This window comes from Capricornis sumatraensis, chromosome 1, assembly GCF_032405125.1.
Source record: "Capricornis sumatraensis isolate serow.1 chromosome 1, serow.2, whole genome shotgun sequence".
NCBI lineage: Eukaryota > Metazoa > Chordata > Mammalia > Artiodactyla > Bovidae > Capricornis > Capricornis sumatraensis.
Genome location: NC_091069.1, coordinates 202,492,441 through 202,513,269, shown reverse-complemented (window position 1 = coordinate 202,513,269; position 20,829 = coordinate 202,492,441). Strand labels below are relative to the sequence as shown.

Genomic DNA, 20,829 nt, shown 5'->3' with positions numbered 1-20,829 from the left:
GCTCAGCAGGTAAAGAATTCACCTGCAATGCAGGAGGCTTGGATTCGATCTCTGGTTCGGGAAGATCCCCTGTTGGAGGGCATGGAAACCCATTCCAGTATTCTTGCCTGGAGAATCCCATGGACAGAGGAGACTGGCAGGCTCTAGTTCATGGGGTCGCAAAGAGTTGGACACTACTGAAGCAACTGAGCATGCATGCACGACCACTTATCAGTTATTTTGGAGCCTTAATATTATTAAATTAGTATCTCAGAGGGAACAAAGGACTGCTTTTTATTTGACTAGAGGAAGACAGTTCTCTTTCTTTTGGGTTGATAGAGGGAAAAAGACTTGAAGTTGAAATGATGCTTGATGTACAGAAACTGAAATTCTAAACAACTTTTCTCATGAACACAGCCTAGAAGGCAGGGTTCAAAGGAGCAAGAAGCCCTGATAACTGGAGGTTTACTATTGCTTGGAGAGAAGGACTGGTGAAGTTCAGGCTAGCAATCCAGCCTCACATTCCTTTCGCTCCCTGGTTACAGTCCACAGCAGGGGTCCTCAGCCCTGCTCACAACACCGGCTCGGTGTGAACCTGACAAGCTGCTGGACAAAAAAAAATTCAGAGCTTCTGCAACTGGTAACTCCACTCAGAATGAGCTAGCTTCTTTGCCCTCCAGAGATGAATGTTCTTAGTACAGTTCTGTCTTATTTACAGACTGACTCCTTCCTAAGGCTTTTCATATGAAGAGAAAAATGAAAGCCTTATGATCAAAACCATTCCATATTTTAGGATCTGTACAAATAGTCATAACCTTCATTTCCAGTCTCTCTTTCTTTGACTAGCAAGAGACTGTCCTCTTATGAACACAATGAAGAATAAAACAGTACCCCTAAGTTCCTTTTTATAGTCTCAACAGAGGCCATTTGCTATTTCAGCTGATTCTAAAAAGGAGTGTACTCATGAAACATGTGAGGGGAGTTTGATGAACGACAGCAACAAACAGCATCTGTTACCCCATAAAATCTGCTGTGATACTGTAAGGATATTGTTTATTTTCCAGCTTCTGTTCAGACCTCTACACCCACCAGTAGGTGGATGCAACTTCCTGATTGTAGGAATATACATGGTTGGTAAAAAATTCCAGAAGAGCAAAGAGCATCACTGTATTTCAGTGACACTCCACAATGCCAGAGATGACTTCCTCATGAGAACTGGTCCTTTTGCAATTTGCCAAACTAGGACAGCTCTGCAGCTGGTCACTATGGCACTTCTTTGCCAATTATTTTCTTTCTTTCTTTCTTTTTGGCTGTGTTGGGTCTTCATTGCTTTGCAGGGGCTCTTTCTAGTTGTGGCGAGCACGGGCTTCTCACTGTGGTGGCTTCTCTTGTTGTGGAGCATGGGCTCTAGGCCTGCAGGCTTCAGTAGTTGTGGTGCATGGGCTTAGTTGCCCCAAGGCATGTGGAATCTTTCCAGACGAGGTATGGCACTGAACCTGTGTCCCCTGCATTGGCAGGCTGATTCTTAACCACTGTACCACCAGGGAAGTCCTCTTAGCTAATTACTTTCTACTGTCTCAATAGTCCTCAGGGCACATTTCTTTCTTTTTAAAATTTATTATTTTTATTTTTTAATATAAATTTATTTATTTTAATTGGAGGCTAATTACTTTACAATATTGTGGTGGTTCTGCCATACATTGACATGGATCCGACACGGGTGTACACGTGTAAATTGGAGTATAGTTGCTTTACAATGTTGTGTTAATTTCTACTGTATAGCAAAGTGCATCAGTCACACATATACGCATATATACTGTCTTCCTTGGATTTCCTTTCTATTTAGGTCACCACAGAGCCACAGGGCACGTTTCTTTACCTGATGCTAAAAATCATCTCAGATCAGGCCACTTTGTTCGGCTGGCTTCATCAAACGGTCTCTGAGGTTAATGGTCAGGGGTACCACACCCAGACTTTATTTGTAGTTTTACTCCCACATTTGAAAACCTGCCAAATAAGGTAAGCCAGACTGGCTTCTGCATTGATTCCGTGATTCATTTACTCATTCATTCATGAGCCCACATTATACACTGGTTTCTGTGAAAGGCTACAGAAGAAATAAAAGACTTGCCTCTGGCCCACCAAAATTTACAGTCCAGGTGGCCAGTCAACATGCCTTAGAAGTGAAAAAAGAACAAAGATAGTATTTTAGGAAAGCAGTAATGACAACGGTAGGTGGGGCTCTTCCCTTCACCTTACCCATCTTCCTTCCCTTACCTTGCTCTGATGGGTTGAGATCCTAATCTGGGTCCCAGAGCACTACCATTTCCAGGAGAATTCTTTCTTGCTAATGCTGGGGATATAGAAGTTGTTCTTTGAGGCACCTGAAAGGAAACCGGAATTCAGAAATATTTTCCATAAAATAACTTCCATGTGGTACTGCCTGAAATGCAGCCTACTCCTTTCCTAGGATCTGCCAGGAGACATGGAATGATCAGAAACAGGAAAGAAACATCTCAAAGAAATACTTAACTCCCTAAACAAAATCAAAGGAAAGGCAATGAGGCACATTTTGGCAACTATTAATGAGTACTGCCTTCAATGTTAAAAACAAATTTAGAAACACAGCAAGTGAATTACTTTGATGTACAGGGCTAAAATAATTGCCTTCCCTTGTGTGCACAAGAGTGGTGGACACCAGAAATTTCTTTGGGGTATCATGAACTCAGTTGGCCATTGGCAACTGCATCTGATGACAGTCATCCAGATAAATAGGGTTCCATTTTTAACTCACAGCACAACTGATAAACAGATGAGGAAACTATGAAATCTGGTGAGAAACTAGGGTATCAGACTAGAACTTGGGACATAAGCTCAGTGAGCTCAGAGAAATGACTGGAATAGGTCCTAAATATTTCCACTTGCTAACCAAGTTGCAATTGCTAATTCAAAACAAACTCCTAACACTGCGATTCCAGAGGTCAATTTGCAAATGTAGTTTAAAAAATAGGATTAATAATGAAACTGCTGGAAGGTCTTCAAAAAACTATGTGAGTACCAGTTAGACAGTGAACTACAGTAGGAAATTGTATCATTAGCTTATTGGTCAAGGGACTTAGGTAAATTCAAGTATGCCTCATTGTATAAAACATTTTCTAATGAAATTGAATACTGTTAAGCACACCAAAGGAGTTTCAACATGAGGGGAGAGGAGAAATTTACTTTATGAAAAGTGACCAGGAAACGAAAATGTGACAGCTAGGTGGGCTAAACATTCTTCAGGTGCTTTGATGTTTCTTTTTTGGAGGTCCTTTTAAAGTGGATTTATATTGGGTTGGCCAAAAAGTTCATTTGGTTCTAAAAGTAAAACTAAGAAAATTTTTTTTCATTTTCACCAAGAACATCATTGAATAATATATCCACTAACAGAACGAACTTTCTGACCAATCTGATATTTTGTACTAGATATTTTAAAATTATGCTTTGTTTTGATATTATTGCTTAATACGTTAAAGAATATTTACCATGAATACAAGTTTTCTTGGTTATTATAAAACATTTTAAGATAAAGACCTAGAAAGATAAGTCAGTGAAGTGATGCAGAATGACCAAAATCAGTGCTCCCACCTGCTCAGTTAAACATTACTGCTATTTTTCCTTTTGTATTTGGTCACCTGAAATAGTTGTAGAGAGGGTCTAATGAATCATTAAAAGCTAAAACCCTTGTATTGATCTAAAGTTTTTCTTCCAGAGTTAATAAATGTGTGCTTGCATGTTTGAAGAGAATGGACCAATGACCTCAAATGTCTCCCCAGCATTCCTGTCTGCCCCTCTGCCCATCCTGTTTTTCAGGTTGAACTTTGCTCCATAAATAACCTTGCCTAATGCCATCCCCAAGACAAGAACAACAAAAAAGCCGTCATCAGCCAATTTCCTTTGCAAAACCATGGAAAATTTTTTGAGAGGAAGATAGGAAAAATATTTGAAAACATTTGGATAAAAAGTACTATTTTTTTTTTTTTTCTAGAATCAGTAATGGTATGGATCTATGGAAACTGTGAGGCATTCCATTTGTCCTGGCTCCTCAGCTAAGTTCAGGAGAAAGGGAATCCTGAACCAGGAAGAATCTGATGCAACATTTCTCCAGTGTTTTGAAATACTTCAGGTTGTCTGTAGTGAGATGCACAGCCATGTCTTAGGACATTTCGGAATGTATAACAGCTTGATATAGGCAAACACAAAACAGATGGAACCAAGCCAGTGCAATTTAATCCTCGGTACAACCTGGCCTAGCTTTCCTTAGTGGAACCAACTAACATATTCTAAGAGCATTACTATTTTCTGAACACCTGAAATGTGGTTTCACTCTGTGCTTTAAAAATAGAAATAAACAAATTCTTTACTTTTTAATCTGGAAATTTTAAGTTTGTCTAGATATAGATTAAGTCATCAGTGAGAATATCTGTATTATTCTATTTCTCAAGATGGATAGTATTAATGAATAATTTGGAAGGCTTGGGGTTGGGAGTTCTAATTCTGGATACAGGATATATGCTTTCACGTAGAGCCTCCATTTCTTTGGGGAAAATGGAGATTAGGGATAATGAATGACAATCCAAGTCTTAGCCTGGGAATGAAGAGGGACCAATATAAATGCTAGAAGGGATGGTGCTGTGTTACCATGTTCTTTGGTATTATGAATGGTCTGCAACAGGGGTAATAATGATAACAATAATAGTTAGTAGTAGTAATAATAAACATTGATGACAATGATAGAGATGATGATAAAAACTCCAGTAATGTTACCTTTGGTGGAATGTCTTCTTCCTGTCGTAACCAAGAGCTTCGGTCAAACTTCTCAATGCGAGTGGGGAGAGGTGGGTTTTCAGAGGTGGGATCTGAGTTCTGGCGTGGCATCTCGACACGGTGAGAGCTCACATTCAGAGCCTCCTGAAACCCAGAGAGGCCCTTCGTGGGCTGCTCATGCACCGACTGGGAGGCGGTCAAGGCAGGTCCCTGGGATTTCACAGCTACCAGATGCGGGATCTAAGCATCAAACCAACATCACAGCAGCATTATTAGAAGTAGTAGTAGTAGTTGCTCACTTGTGTCTGACTCTTTGTGACCCCAGGGACTGCAGCCCACCAGGATCCTCTGTCCACGGGATTCTCTAGGTAGTGATTCCTGGAGTGGCCATCCCCTTCTCCAGGGGATCTTCCTGACCCAGGGATCAAACCTGGGTTTCCTGCATTGCAGGCAGATTCTTTACTGTCTGAGTCACCAGGGAAATGCAGATCAACTAGGATCCCATGAGAAAGGAGGATAAAATTTTAGGGAGAAAGAACCAGAGCACATGGAGCCCATAGCAGCTCTTTGCAGCATGCTTTTCAAAGCTCTCCCAAATTTCCTATTTTAGAGCTGGAGGGCTGGACCAGACTTGCTGGCAAAGAGTTAAATGATGGACTTGGGACTGTTAGGAAGTCAGTGAAATAAGTGTCATGATAATAATGATTTTCAGTGAACATTTATTGACCAGCAATACATTTACAAGCACTTCTGATCATACAAACTTCCTCCTTTCAACCTCCTAACTTGGACTTCAGAGAGTGCTCTGTGAAACAAGAGCTGCTCTCAACATCTTTCTTCTTATGAACTCATTAAATACCATGAGCTGGACACAATTATTCTTCTCATTTTACTCATGAGAATGTAAGGTATAGAGAAGGTAAATGACAACCTAGATTTCATAGCTAACATGTGCCAGACACTGGATTGTAACCTACACATACGCCTCATTCCAGTTCCCATGTTGTAACAGCCTAACTGCTATGTGATCCCGCTTCTGGTGAACTGGCTCTTACCACCTAGGATATTATACATCTCACAACACTAGGAGTTTCTTTTAGAGCTGGAAATCTCACAGTTTGGCAGGTATTGATATCATTCATGCAGGGAAGAAATGCAGACTTTAGGTAGAAATACAGCTTTTTAAGACAAATCATGACCACCTATAGTTTGGAGAACCCTTCATCGCTCACACTTCCTTGTTCATGCTCACGTGAGCCTATCTTCTCCTCCAATGTGCAGGGAAGCTCCCAGGAGACAAGAGCCACGTCAGACTTCCTCTCTATGAGTCTAGCACCATGCCTGGCATATTGAAAGTGGTCATTCAATCCTGGCTGGGAAAACATCTAGAGTATTTTCTAAATTAAACTGTTAATTCAATAAAGATTAATCTAGTATTTGCTTTGTACCAGGCACCTATCAGACTCTCTCTGGTCTGAAATCTCAGTGCCCAGACTGCTAGAGGACACCGCCACAGCCCTCCTCCACCAGCCTGGCCCTGTTCCTTCTGCGCTTGAGGTCTCATCTCTGGAGCAGCCTTGCCCCAGACTCTTCAGACCCTCTTGATTCGGGAGACTGGAATGTTGCTAACTATAGTTCCAAGGAAATTCTCAAAGTCCCTTTCAGCTGAGTGTATGCTTCAACGAGAACAGAACTGTAACCAATCAAATTTATATTAAGGTTGTGTAGGTGTGTGCTCAGTTGTGTTCGACTCTTTGCGACCCCTAGGACTACAGCCTGTCAGGCTCCTCTGTCCATGGGAATTTCCTGGCAAGAATACTGGAGTGGGTTGCCTTTTCCTTCTCCAGGGGATCTTCCTGACCCAGGGATCGAACCTGCATCCCCTGCATCAAAGGCGGATTCTTTACCTCTGAGCCACCGGGGAAGTCCATATTAAGGTTAAATATCATTAAATATATTAAGCATTAACACAAAAACAAAGCCTGTCTTACAAGTATGTACCTCAGTGTTCATAAAAGCATGATTTACAATAGCCAAGACATGGAAAGAACCGAAATGTCCGCTGATAAATGAATAGATACAGAAAATGTGGTATGTGTGTATACGCATACATGCATACACACAAACACACACACACACAAACACACATATATACAATGGAATACAACTCAGCTATAAAAAAGAATGAAATATTGCCATTTGCAGGAGCATGGATGGACTCAGAGGTTATCACACCAGGTGAGGTAAATCAAGAAAAGAAAGATAAATACCACATGGTATCACTTATATGTGGAACTTAAAACATGCCACAAATGAACTTATCTACAAAACAGACTCACAGACATAAAGAACAGACTTGTCATTGCCAAGAAGGAGGGGGTGGGGAAGGGAAGGATTGGGAGTTTGGGATTAGCAGATACAAACTATTATATATAGAATGTAAAAATAACAAGGTCCTACAGTACAACACAGGAACTATATTCAATATCCTGTGATAAACCATAATAGAAAAGATTGTGGAAAAGAATGTGTATATATATGTGTAATTGAATCATATTGCTGTGTAGCAGAAACTAACACAACATTGTACATCAACTATACTTGAATAAAATAAATTTTAAAAATATGCAGTACAAAACACAAACCGACTTTGAAAAAGAGTCCCTTAAACAAAAACAAAAACTGAAGCTCCTGAAAAATGCTTAATTCGCTGTCTGTCACAGGATATCAACATTTTTATTTCCTAGTCACTTTCACATAGTTTTTTAAGTTTTCTCTCTACTCTCTCCTTTTACAGGGAAAAAGTTTCCTAAAAGGTCAAAGTTAGGGGTTTTTAAAGAGGAATTTTGTGCGTTTTGAACCCATGGATGCTTAGGCCTGAATTCATTATATACAAATTAAAAAAGGCAAGATAAGCTAATTTGGCTAGTACTGAAGAATTTTGGACCTCATATACTAAAGGCAAACTTAAAATCAAGAATTCTTGATTGTATCTGCTCTGAAACTCCAGTTCAAATAGCATTACATATATCAAAGGTGCCCTCAGAATATCTGTGGGAGTGTAGACAAAGGTGGAAACCTGGAAGAAACTTAAGACATTTAGGTGAAAACTGCTGCATAACCTTCTTTTTTATGAAATTTCATACTACATCTCAATTCCTATTTCATTTTTGGTTTACACAATTTAAAAAATTCCTTGAAAACTTCCAGAAACTTCCCGCTTACCTAAAAGTGAGTAAATCTTTTCTTTTCCAAATAGCTTATAACAGTGGTTCTAAAACTTTGAAGTGTATCAGGATCACCTGGAGGCTGTTAAATCACAGACTTCCAGCCCCGCCCCTAGAGTTGCTGATCAGTAGTCTGAGTTGGGCCCGAGAATCTGCAATTCTACCAAGTTTCTGGGTGATGTTGATGCTGCTGGCCCAGGGACCACACTTTTAAAACCACTGGCTTAGAAAACACAATTTTACTTCACCTAGTCCATTTAACTTTTCCAGTTTCAGGCTCATGTCAAAATTCCAAGGAACAAAAGATAATATAACAGTGTATATACACATCAAGCTTCCTTGGTGGCTCAGATGGTAAAGAATCTGCCTGCAATGTCAAAGACCCGGGTTCGATCCCTGGAGAAGGGAATGGCTACCCACTCCTGTATTTTTACTGGAGAATTTCATGGACAGAGGGACATGGTGGGCTACAGTCCATGCGGTCACAAAGAGGTCTACATAAATTTTAGCTTTGGTAATTTCAACTCACAGGATGCCTGTTCTGGACTAGCAGGAACTTCTATGGGTCTCTTGAGAGGCCAATTTACCAAGAAGTGACTGCAGTTAGCTTAAAGTTAAGAATGGTGCTTTTTTCCTTCTCATTTCTCCCTCTATCTTGCACATTCAGTGGGGTCTCCTATCTTACTAGAGATTTGTTATGAAAAGCCATGATTTGGCTGGTCTCATACCCAAATCCATGTTACTACTCCCTGTTACTTTTATTAGACTTTATTGTACACCTTGTTGAAAAATCCAGTGGAATGAAGGGACACTGTACCTGGGGATCGACTGATCTGAGCATGGGGGGTGTCCGAGCAGGCTGAACCCCACTGATGCTAAAGGACTCCGACCGTGGGGGCAGGTTGGGGTCTGATATCCTGTTGGCAACCTTGTGAGGCATGGCAGGTGAACTCTGCCGGTTGAGCCTTGACCGTTCTTCTACCTAGAAAACCAAAAAAAAAAAAAAAAGTACTTCAATGGATAGAAGCTGATTTATTTCCTAGTCAGGATTTTGTGTAGTCACCTGCACAGCCATTTTGCATCCCTCCAATCAAATCATTTTAGAAAGCCGAAGCTCTATCTGCTCTGCATCAAAATTTGCAGAAAGCTCTTTTCTGTCAGAGTAAATAACAGCATGGAAAACACATAGAATACTTGAGGCACCACCCTTCCATTACCCATTATCTCATGCTATTCTATTGGCTGAGAATTTGGGACCCTGCTTTTTAAAAGTTTCTCATGTATTAGCTGGAACACTATCCTGTTAATTGGTCACAAATCCAGGGCTCAGTCAGGGAGAGAGGCAACTATGGCAAGTATTACAATTGCTTGGGGAAAATAGAAAATTGCTTTGAGCTGACAAATGAGATAGGACGGGGAAGAACACAGAAGGGCTGATAAGAGGATGTGCCGAGCACACTCACCCTCCATCGCTTTCTGTGCACTACTCATGGGCAAGTGGGAGTCTTGCTCAATGAGCATGGCTTGTCTTAAACTGACTTCCTGTATCTTTTTTTTTTCCTCTCTTGAGGGCCTTTTCTTTTCAGGTGTCTCTCTTCCTGTTCCCTAAAATGCACTGCCCCACTGCATTTTTGCCATTCCAGCGTGGACTCCTCTCTCTCTCTTCCCCATCTCCTGCCTGCATTTCCACACATCGCGCTTGTTCTTGCTTCCCCTCCTCTCCTCTCCAGCCCTCTGGACACTTCATTCCTTTGTCACTCCCTTTTTTGCAGAGTCTGTCTCAGCCGAGAGGAGATAACTGAACAGAAGTGCTTCACAGGGAAGGCTCAAAGGACCCGGAAAGGCTATCTTTATAGGCAAAAGTCACCCTTCGTACTTATTTGTTGCAGACAATCTGTGGCAGAGGACAAATTATAAAGAAAAAGGTAGATAAACAAAATGTACACTGCAAGACATTTAAAATCTTCGACAGCTTTAAAAGGTCTAGCACTTTTCTCCAGATCCACCTTGTCTTGTCCTTTATTTCTTCAGGGTCAATTTGACAGTTGTAATTTCCAAACCCACTGGGGCAATAATTCCACCCTGATGCCCATTAACTCTCTTCTGCTGACTCACTATCTTTGTGTTGTAATAGCCTGTTATGGAACCCACATGTGGGTCCTCAAGACATATTCGTATGTAACAGCTAAGATCCTTTATTCATTTTACTTCCTGATTTGAAATAAGTCAAAAGGGCTCTTCTTTCCCATCCTATTCTGAATATTCCTAGAGGCAGACTCAGTCTCATACACAAAGTAAGTCTATTTTTAAAACTCTCAAATTAACTATAAACATGTTAACATGTTATGATGTGCTACAGTAGAGAAAACCACCCTTCTGCCTCTACACAAGAGCCATCTGAACACCTCTCCCCTGGCCAAGGCTATGCATGTATGTGCAATTGACATCCAGTTGACTTTGGTTTTGAAATTCCATGTCTCAGAAGCTTACCACATACCAAATAAGATACTCAGCAAAAAACCAGGGATATAAACCCGAACACATATACTTTGTGGAAGTATGTGTGTGTAAAAAGTATTACATCAGCAATAATTGTTTAGCTATTGTGTTGAGCAAAAAGAAAGAACAAAGCCAGCTCTGAGATGAGAACACAAACAGAAAGTCCTGCAAAGATAGCCCTAGATAAACTGAGACCAAGGCATGCAATGTATTATTTTCCCAAATACTAGACTCTTTGAGAAGAAGATGACTATTTTTAGACCACTGGAATTAGTCAAATATCAGTCATTTTCTTATTTCTCGGGAAGATCATTAAATAGAAAAATCACATGTATAGGTACCCCTCAATATTCAAACCATTGCAGTCTGAGGTCAGAAATCCAAGAGGTTCAATTCATCTTCAGATAAATAATTGTTTATCCAAACTGAAGCCACTTATTACCTGATATTTATGAACCAAATATTGTAAGGAAGTTAAGATACCTGCCATTCTTTTTTTTTTTTTAGCTGTAAAATATCTTTAGACCTTTTTAAACCCACATTCAGAAACAGTACATTAAAAACAACAGCTAAAATGTCTGTCCCCAAAGATCTTCATTGAACAAAGAAACCATTTTCGAGATGAAGAATTCTTTTGGCAACTGCCAGCAACAAACCTCCAGGAAAGGAAGCAGCTTTGTCTCTAATAAGACCATGGGCCACATATGCCCTAAAACTGTTGTTAGAAATCAGTGGCGCACAAAGAGGGATGCTGATTTTCACAGGCAGTTAATGGGTTTGATTAGTCATGTATGGATACCGTTGTTGATGTTCAGTTGCTAAGTCATGTCCGACTCTTAGCGACACCATGGACTGCAGCATACCAGGCTTCCCTGTCCTTCACTATCTCCCTAAGTTTGCTCAAACTCATGTCCATTGAGTTGATGATACCATCCAACCATCTTATCCTCTGTCACCCCCTTCTCCTTCTGCCCTCAATCCTTCCCAGCATCAAGGTCTTTTCCAGTGAGTTGGCTCTTGAAATCAAGTGGCCAAAGTATTGGAGCTTCAGCTTCAGCAACAGACCTACCAATGAATATTCAGAGTTGATTTCCTTTAGGATTGACTGGTTTGATCTCTTTGCTGTCCAAAGGACCCTTAAGAGTCTTCTCCAGCACCACAATTTGTGTGTGGATATTACTAATGTATTTCTAGTAACATTGCCTATGCCTTCTCTCAGTTCGTTTATATACTAAATCCTACCATCAGTCTGTTTCAGTCTTTACCATCATAAAATATATGGTATGAATAATCTATTGTTATACTCTGCAGATTATTTCAGGATGAACCCAATGTGATAAGATTTCCTGGGTTGGAGTTTGTCCCAAGAATCTGAAAATCTGAATAAGTGTAACAGTGAGGCATCAGGCTACTCTGTCTCAAGAAAATCTTGTCCTAAAGTCTTCAGGAAGATAACGCTGTCTGTTGCTTTTGCACCAAAGGAACATCATGAATACTGGAGTAAAGACACCAAATCAAACATCCTAGTAACAGTTTCAGATGGACAAAGGTCTGTCTCCTGATTCATCACGTCCAATGTTTACTAATTGAACACTGAGTGAGACAAAAGAGGTGTTTTTCCCCAGATTAAAAATATATGTGATTAAAAACTGGGTTTCAATGGAGATATATTTCAAGCTTCCTTTTATGACATGATTTAAAAAATATATGAGTCTTCGCTTCAACCTCCTGCTACCAAGATGTAAAATATCTTAAGTACCACCAAAAAAGTGTTCTAGTAGCATTGTATAAAGAATGTCAAGATGCCATTCCATAACAACAGAAGACATCTGTTAGAAAGGAGCTCATACTTGATGGGATTATCAATAAATATAGAGAACTATATTAGGAGAGAAAGATCAATTTTACCATAGAATCAGGCTTTTTTCTTAATAAAGAATCGTTTTACCATCAAAACTAAAATAACTTTGAATAGGTTTGAATCACTTCTGCAGAAATGCTATACTATTTATTACAGCATTACAGGGAAAAATAAAAAAAATAACTGTGGTCTCAGAAATAAGATTCTACTCCAGGCAGGACTGTGTTACCCACTGGGTAACACAGGAATGACATCTAAGCCCTCTGAGATATATAAAAGTAGCACAAATACAGAAGACCTGAAAATAAATGTGTTGATTACAAGATTGAAAAAAATTTTCAAAATAAGCAACTATGTTGCAACATGTATACAAGTATAAACATTACATCAACATCAATTGTTAAATTGTTTTGTACATCTGAAAACAACTTATAGCTTCTAATGTCTCACAGAGCAGTAAGAAATGTTATCTGCTAAGAGATTTCAAAACAAAATCATAGAAGGAGTTTTTTAAAATGTTGACAACAAAATATATTTACTGTCATATGGGTGTATTTTAATAACACTTTATTAAATATATGACTGTAGGGTCTGTGGGAGTCTATGTAGGTCTTCAAAGGCCTGCTTAAGAGCTAGTATGTGGTGAATTGAACACAACTGTATGGGAAATTTTCCCCTCTAAGTGGACAAAACATTTGATTTTTGTCTTTATTGGTAGTGCCGGAGGAAGAGAAAGAAGCTCAATGACCTTTAAGTCCTGATTAGGTATTCTGACCCTGCTCTCACTGGGCACATGAAGAGGTGAGTCATGATGTCTTTTGGCAAAACCACATGGGCAGATGGTTACTGAGCAAGACTGGGGCTATCCCTTCTCTGGGGGCACCTTGGAGGACAGAGGAAACACTCATTCCTTGTTGAGTTTGCTCAAATTCATGTCCATTGAGTCAGTGATGCCATCCAACTATTTCATCCTGCCACGTCCTTCTCCTCCTGCCCTCATTCCTAGGGAATGCTTAAAATGTAGTCTTGTGAAAGATAAGGCCCTGGAGTACTTTACCAAGATCTACTCCTAACCAATGACTGCACAAGAAAAGTATAGATCCTCAGGTGAATGGACAACTTAAAAGTAAGGAGGCCAATCTTTAGCAGGCTGAGATGAGCAATTAAAAAGTGTGCATCCATCTCTGGAGAGAGATAAGTGGAGGAGATGGGAGATGCACGTGAACTGCTCATGTGAAATCCCAACCAGAAACAACAGAGGCAAAACACCTATTCCTTGTGGCCAACAATAGCCTTTGGAGCAAAAGAGAAATACGTTGACTACTTCATTTGCAGTTGTAGAGTGCCTACAGTTTCAATGGCATAGTCACGTACATGATTGCCCAGGATCGTCCCAACTTTGAGAAAGAAAGTACAGATGGGTAGGCTATACCCCAGGGAATGAATATTGGAGTAAAGATACCAAATCAAACATCCTAGTAACAGTTTCAGATGGACAAAGGTCACACAGCCTGGAAGTGGAAGAATGAGAACTCAGACGAGCTCTTTCCTATTTCCTGCCAGGTCTGTTTCATGCTAAATCTTAAGAGAGATAAACAGAAACTAAGGAAAGATGGGAACATAGCTATAAACTCTCTAGTTATATGAGAGCTCATATAAAATAACTCATATAAAAAGAAAAAAAAGTATCAGTGTAGAGCAGAGAAAACAAGTGGAGAAGGAGTTCTTATATACAGGGATTTCCAAGCCCAGTGAACTGATGGGATATAAAGAGACATCTTGGCCCAGCATTGGCTAAATAAAACCATGACCAGATGACTGGCATGTATCACAGAGAAAGAACATGATGAAGTGTTAAAAAAAACTGAAAATGCCATCTCATGCAATACTCATAGATAGAGCATTCTGTTGCTGCTGTGTGTTGGTGAAAATTAAAAAAAAAAAAATATCGTCAGGCCCCAGTAATCACAAGCCATTATAAGAAACAGGAATCTGTACCATTATAAAGAAAAGGGCCTTAAAAGAAAAGAAGTATCCATCTTTCAGAAAGAGCCAGTGCAGGGGGTGGGGGGAGAATCTTTAAATTTTGCTGATGTTTTTACAGAACAAATCTGACTTATATTCCATTCAAAAATGGCAGAGAATTTGAAAGGAGTGAGAATGTCCCCTACTTCTCCTTTTAATGGAGACATTAGTGTTTCTTTCTGGCTGAAATCTGAAAATCAAAGCTAATGTGACATTTAGGACAACCAGAACACTCCGGGAAAGGATAGAGAAAAGAGTTCAACAAGATTTGCCAACAATGGAGTGTTTCCATTTGTTCCCGCTACATCCGACAAATTAATAAGAAAGGAAATGAGAAACATGATGATGACTTATGTTTCACAAAATGAAGAAACAAAACCAGGAAGGATGAACCATTATAACAATGTTAAACTGCTAATGAAAAAATGCCGATTTGCTATAAGGAAGAGAAATCAGTGGATGGAAAAGTAATCAAAGAAGGAAAACTCAAGATGATGAGAAGCTGTGGTGGTGTTTTAGCTGCTAAGTCCTGTCTGACTTTTGCGACTCCATTGACTGCAGCCCGCCAGGCTCCTCTGTCCATGGGATTCTCCAGGCAAGAATACTGGAGTGGGTTGCCATTTTCTTCTCCAGAGGATCTTCCAGACCCAGGGATCGAACCTGGGTCTCCTGCATTGCAGGCAGATTCTTTACCAACTGAGGTACCAGGGAAGCCCGGAGGGTATAGAGGTGAGTTAAAAAACAAATATAGAAGCAGATTACAAAAGAGGCAGCTGTAAGTGGAAGATTGCTGGTTGGTGTCTTCAAAGGCATATGGTACAAAAAGGCTCAGAGCCTCTATCACAGGAGACCATGCCACTGCTGCGGCCTTATCCCTGGTGAGGATATTTTCAAATTTATATCCTGGGATTTGGAAAAGAAAATGGCCCCTCTTTTTATACCTCCAAAAGACAGTTAAACCTGGGTCCTTTTTATCGATTGATAATTAAAACACTGCTGAGCTAGAAGTTCTGTCTATATCTAAAGTCTTGAAATGTATTTTACTGTTTGGCTACCTTCAACTTCCCTTACCTCCCTACTTAAGAAAAGAAATCTGTAAATAAAGCTCTAGAAGAAAAGTTCATACATTGCTGATAGAAGCACTGAAAGATCAAGACAATAAGGATCCTTACAGTCATTTTTATTCCCATTTTAGGAAGTGGGTGTTAAAAAAATGATGAATCAAACTCAGGCAGACAATCATTTGTTTTTACTTGTATACCAGTTGCTATAATCCCCAATTTAGCACTGTCATTCATTCTATCATTTAAATGTTTCATCTTTCTTCTAAAATAGGAACCCCCACTCAAAGACTCGGGAACTGCTTCATGAAGAGATAGGTGGTTAGTTGGAAGCTGCATTATGTTAACCACACCCAGGAAGATAGGATTAAATATAAAATCCAAAAAGACAGTGACCCTAGTGGTAAAGGATCTACCTGTCAATGCAGGAGACAGAAAAGATGCTGGTTCAATCCCTGGGTTGGGAAGATCCTCTGGAGTAGAAAATGGCAACCCACTCCAGTATTCTTGCCTGGGAAATCCCATGGACAGAGAAGCCTGGTGGGCTACAGTCCATGGGATTGCAAAGAGTTGGACAAGAGTGAGTACACAGGCACACACACACATGTCCAAAAGTGCATGAAGCCCCAAAGAAGAATTCCAGCTATCAGGAAGCCAGAGACCCTGGAAGACGTCACCCACCAGAGGTGGGCCAGACTTAGGATGGCCTGGGAACCTGACATCAAGAGTAACTGATGACACAGCCATGCTGTTTGCACGCCCATTATCTAACTTTTCTTTACCCTAGGAGCCTGGCCAAGAAGCACAGGGGAATTAGGAGGTCTAGAAAACTTCCCTGATGATATCTGCAGAGATGCGTCCCCAGGAATACCATGGCTCCTGAAAGCTTGGCACCCTTGAATTAGTTCTGAGTAGAGAGGACAGGCCAGCCAATTTAATGATGAGGACAGATGGTAACTAGAAGTTAAAATGAAGTTAAAATGTTTGAGTGAAAATAAGAATGTGCTGAGTAGCGGTGAAAGGAAGGAAGTGGAAACTGCTTCATGTTTCTTCCCCTTTCCTGGTACATTTGTGTATGAGGGAGCTGCCCAGGGGAAAGGAGATTCTGGTATACTTTACAAGGCATCCCAGTCCTCTCCAGGTGGTGTCTGGAGGGATCTGTAGGTGTCCCTTTCCTAAACTTATGCTTGGGGCTGGGAGCACTGAAGGACAGGTGGTCATGCATCCCAGAGAGGTCATTTAGCGATGCAGCACTTCTTGGAGGAGACGAACTACTTGTATGGACGCATGAGTTCATGCCCCGAGGTCCACATGGGTCTCCAAGGCCCTTCTTACTTGCAGAAATAGACAGCTGGGGGCTCATCACTTTGGAGATGTTTGGAGAGGACACACAAATGACTTGGGGTCCTGACTCTCAAGGTGGGCTACATCCTTGGGAATGAGATCGCTTTCTTGATCTCACTGTGGTCCTTGAAGCTCCCTGAGGCTTCAGGTGATCTTCAAGACCAACTCTAATAGGATAAGCTGTTTCATCGTTCTTCTGTGAGTGATGCTCAAACAAGAGTCCTGATCTGGAATCATTAATTTCTGTAGGTGTTACTGGTATTAACTTAGTAGAGGCTAGTTTTTCAGCCGTCTGAACATCTGCCATGACCAGGAGCTGTGAATCTGCCTTAGCTGAGGGTTTCAGCTTGGCATGGTTTAGCAGTGGAGGAAAGTGGCACATCTCTGCTAGCCAGGAAGCACGTGAGCTGCTGTTTAACAGCAGTGACTCTGCTTAACTGGAAGAACAGATGAGTTGCTAAAGGGTTGGTGCTATATCTGCGGGTAGGATCACAAAACTGAATTACTGACCTGGGGGAAAGAGGCAGTTTTTACAGACATAGGTAAATATAAATCACATTTACAGACTTTAAGGGAAAGTGATCAAAAATGTTCTTTATATCGAACAGAATGATTTTCTCTACAGATTAAGTTTTTAAGTCTTAAAAGAAAAAAGTTACCAGTTTTATAAACAACAGTGCACAATCATAAAGGATTTAAACAAAAAGCCTAAATAAAAGACTCTGTAGTTTCTACTCCTCATACACAACCATTTTTTATATTACGACAACATAATTTCAAGTGTTTTCTATACATATGTAAGATAGAACAGAAAATTAAAAAACTTATAAAAATAGGGTCTTATGTAAGAAATCCAGTTCTAGTAATACTGTAGTCTAGATAACTTGAAATAAGCTCTAGCTATAAATATCTGAAGACACTAGGACAAAATGTAAAGTAATATAAATCACTCTGTTGAATGACTAGTTATGCTTACAGGAAAATAAAGGAAATCACTAGGTGTTAACCCTAACCCTTCTTTAGTCTGGTAGTTGAGCAAATGAAGGATCATTCCCATGAAAATATTTGTAAAAAATATAAATGACCTCTGACCCTGTAAGTGAACCACGACCACAAGTCTGGGCCCAACTGTATCTTCACTGGTACCACAGAAGGATATAGGATATTAGTGACAATACCAACGGTCAGTTTCAGGGTCTAGGTATGGATAGGAAATTATCCTACCTAGAATTCCTGAAGTCTTAAATCACATTCTTCCACTGAAAATCCTCCAGCCACAAACTCAATTGGATTCCAAATACAGAAAAAGATCTTCTGCTTCCTGCTGTTACTTACAAAAAAGAACCACAAGTGGATTGCGGTATAGAAATAAGGTAGTAGTTCTTCCCAAAACAAAGCATGTGTGTCTCGCAAAAGTTGTTTCCCAGCTTTGTAGTTTAACTCTCTGTTTCCACAGGAGAAACTCATTCCGGCCCCTACACTCAAGGCAGGGTAGGTGCAGGCTGTGCTTGTTCGCTTGCTTACCTCCTTGGCCCACGCTGGTTTCTCACTAGGACTCATCCCTTCTTTGTAATGATATAGTGGCTTCTTCTCCACAGGCCTCTGCTCCTGCCGCTGATGCTGAAGAGAAACCAAGTAGTCTCTCTCTTGCTTTAGTTGCCTCTGTAGCCTTTCTGCTTGTCTCTGTTCTTCCAACTGCTTGCGCTTATATTCCTGTCCAGATCAGGAAAGGAGAATTAAGAAGAGGCTAAATTACCATAGGGAAACCACTGGCCAGTACCAGGGAAGCATGCAATGGAAGCAAAAGAGATGATAAATCACAAAGGACCTTAATACCAACTAAACCACAAGAGGACACAGGGATGAGCCATAGAGATAAGGTACAGCCTCGGGTTAGCATCAACACGGAAGGTGGCATTTAATGAAAACACTACTGTTTTAATGGCAACCCCTACAGAACTCCACCCTTCACAAAGTGACTCGTCCTGGATGAATTGCAACCAAGAAAATGGCAACAATGAGGATGTTTGGACGGTCAGCGTGCAACCCCTGTAAGGAACTGTCCAATTCCTGGTTTAGTCATTAAACTATTCAAACATGTACAATTTACAAAACAAAATAAGAACCTAAAGATACTGCCTAAATCATCTTTCGTTTGACAAAGCTTAGACCAACAGAAACCATTAGCAAAAACATGTACCGGCTTAAAAAAAAAAAAAATCACAGTGCCACTGAATAAAAAGTTAAGTTAAAAAAGCAGCCCATTTGGAGAGCAGTGCAATAAAGCTAAGGAAAAAAAAAACAACAAAAAAAAAACACTTCAAGTGGAAGCTGCCTGAGCAGGGAACACAAAATGTTCCCATCGTGAGGGTAAAACTAATAGTCTGCAAATGAAATATGACTCCAGAGCTGAGTGGTTTCCTACGGATGAGGGATACTCTGCTGTGATTGTATTCCAGCATGTTGCAAATGACTGCGAACATTACTCTGCAATAAACACAGTGGGTCTCAGAAACAGTCTGAACTTGTACTAAGACTGGATTCACACTGAAGTTTTGCAAATGGCTGGTGTCCATAAAGAATGTGCAACAAGTATATTCAAAGTCGTGACTCGGCACCTTGGGTCAGGAAACTCGTTAAGTTTTGGAAGATTTTCCAGGTCTATGAGGCTGGGTGGATCCCCATTTCTTGACTGGCACATTCGAGGAGACCACACACACACACACACACACACACGAGATGGACACAGAGCAGACCAGTGGGCTTGGCATTCCCATTACCAGAAGTAGCGCTTGTTCATGCAGTAGCTGCTGCTGTAAGATCTCTAGCTGCCTCTGCTCCTCCTCCAGCTGTCGCCTGATGTACTCCTGGAGAGGCAGGCAGCAGAGAATGCAGAGGAACACAACGAGAGGGAGAGGGAGAGGGAGAGAGAAAGAACCGGTAATTTCAAAGGTGAGAAGAAACTGCCAAGTAAAGTGTGGAAGGAAGAAGGAAAAAAAAATACCCAAACACCTCTTCACTAAACAGGAAAGATACCCTGCACCACAGCAAAAGCACTTCAGTGCAGTCAAAGGCACAACAGCAGCGGATGGAGACAGCTCAATGCTTTGCTGTGACTATCTGGTTTTGAGAACCCAGCTTCTGTTGTTGTTAAAGTATTATCCATATATATTTTTTGTTTTTTGGCCATGTGGCATCTTAGTTCCCAGACCAGGGCTTGAACCTGTGCCCACTGCAGCAGAAGCATGGAGTCTTAACCACTGGCAAGTTCTGAGAACCCAGCTTATTTTAAAACTTTTCATTATAGGCTCTCTCTTTACGGGCTACCTGAATTAACAAGGCTATACAGTTCAGAGGCTCCCCGTTGTAAGCAGTGGGGATAAAATAATGGCTGAATGCTGTCATGAACCGTCTTTGTAAAGGAACCATCCTGCAGTTTCACTGCACTGTCAGAACATGATTCTAACAAAGAGAGAAAGGGCCTGCATCAATGGCTCAGAGTCATGGAGACCAGAGCAGCGTGAGTAGAAAAGCTCTTCTGAAGCGATGAAAGAGGAGGACTTGGCTCATTTATCATGCCTCAGTGCTACTTTCAAAGCAGGTGCCCTGGGCTGGGAGAAGCACGAAATCAAGGTGTCACGGGACTTCGGCCTGGGGAGGAAGCCAGGTTGAATGAGCAGGTTTTGCCACGGTTGTGCATTCGACTTCTTGAATAGGTGAGAATAGTTGCTGGAGCAGAGTGAAAACCGGCTTAACCCGAGCAGACCTAAGAGAAGGTGGCCGCAGCCCAGAGGCGGCCGGTGCTGCTGTTCACGCGGGGCCATCTGTAGGGCTCCCAGGTCCCCGCTGTACCTGCTCGTGCTCTGCGCGCCTCCTCTCCTCCTCCCGGCGCATCTGCTCCTCATAGTGTCTGCGCTGCTCCCTCTCTTGCTGTTTCCGCAGCTCCTTCTCTCGCCTTTGTTGCTGTGGGGGACAAGCAGACAACCATGAAGGAAATCAGCAGAGAGAGGTGCACAGCTGTGGGTAT

General features: G+C 41.0%; 1 protein-coding gene across 1 annotated transcript in view; it reads right to left on the bottom strand.

Annotated features, from left to right (window-relative positions):
- TNIK (TRAF2 and NCK interacting kinase) overlaps positions 1 to 20,829 on the bottom strand; it is a 396,524-nt gene that overhangs the window by 53,870 nt on the left and 321,825 nt on the right. Inside the window, exons 13-18 of the mRNA XM_068983499.1 lie at positions 20,655 to 20,765; positions 19,583 to 19,669; positions 18,327 to 18,515; positions 8,830 to 8,994; positions 4,786 to 5,025; positions 2,257 to 2,363 (exon numbers count right to left, since the gene is read on the bottom strand). Of these exons, the coding sequence (XP_068839600.1) occupies positions 2,257 to 2,363; positions 4,786 to 5,025; positions 8,830 to 8,994; positions 18,327 to 18,515; positions 19,583 to 19,669; positions 20,655 to 20,765 (899 nt within the window). The remainder of the gene's footprint in view (positions 1 to 2,256; positions 2,364 to 4,785; positions 5,026 to 8,829; positions 8,995 to 18,326; positions 18,516 to 19,582; positions 19,670 to 20,654; positions 20,766 to 20,829) is intronic.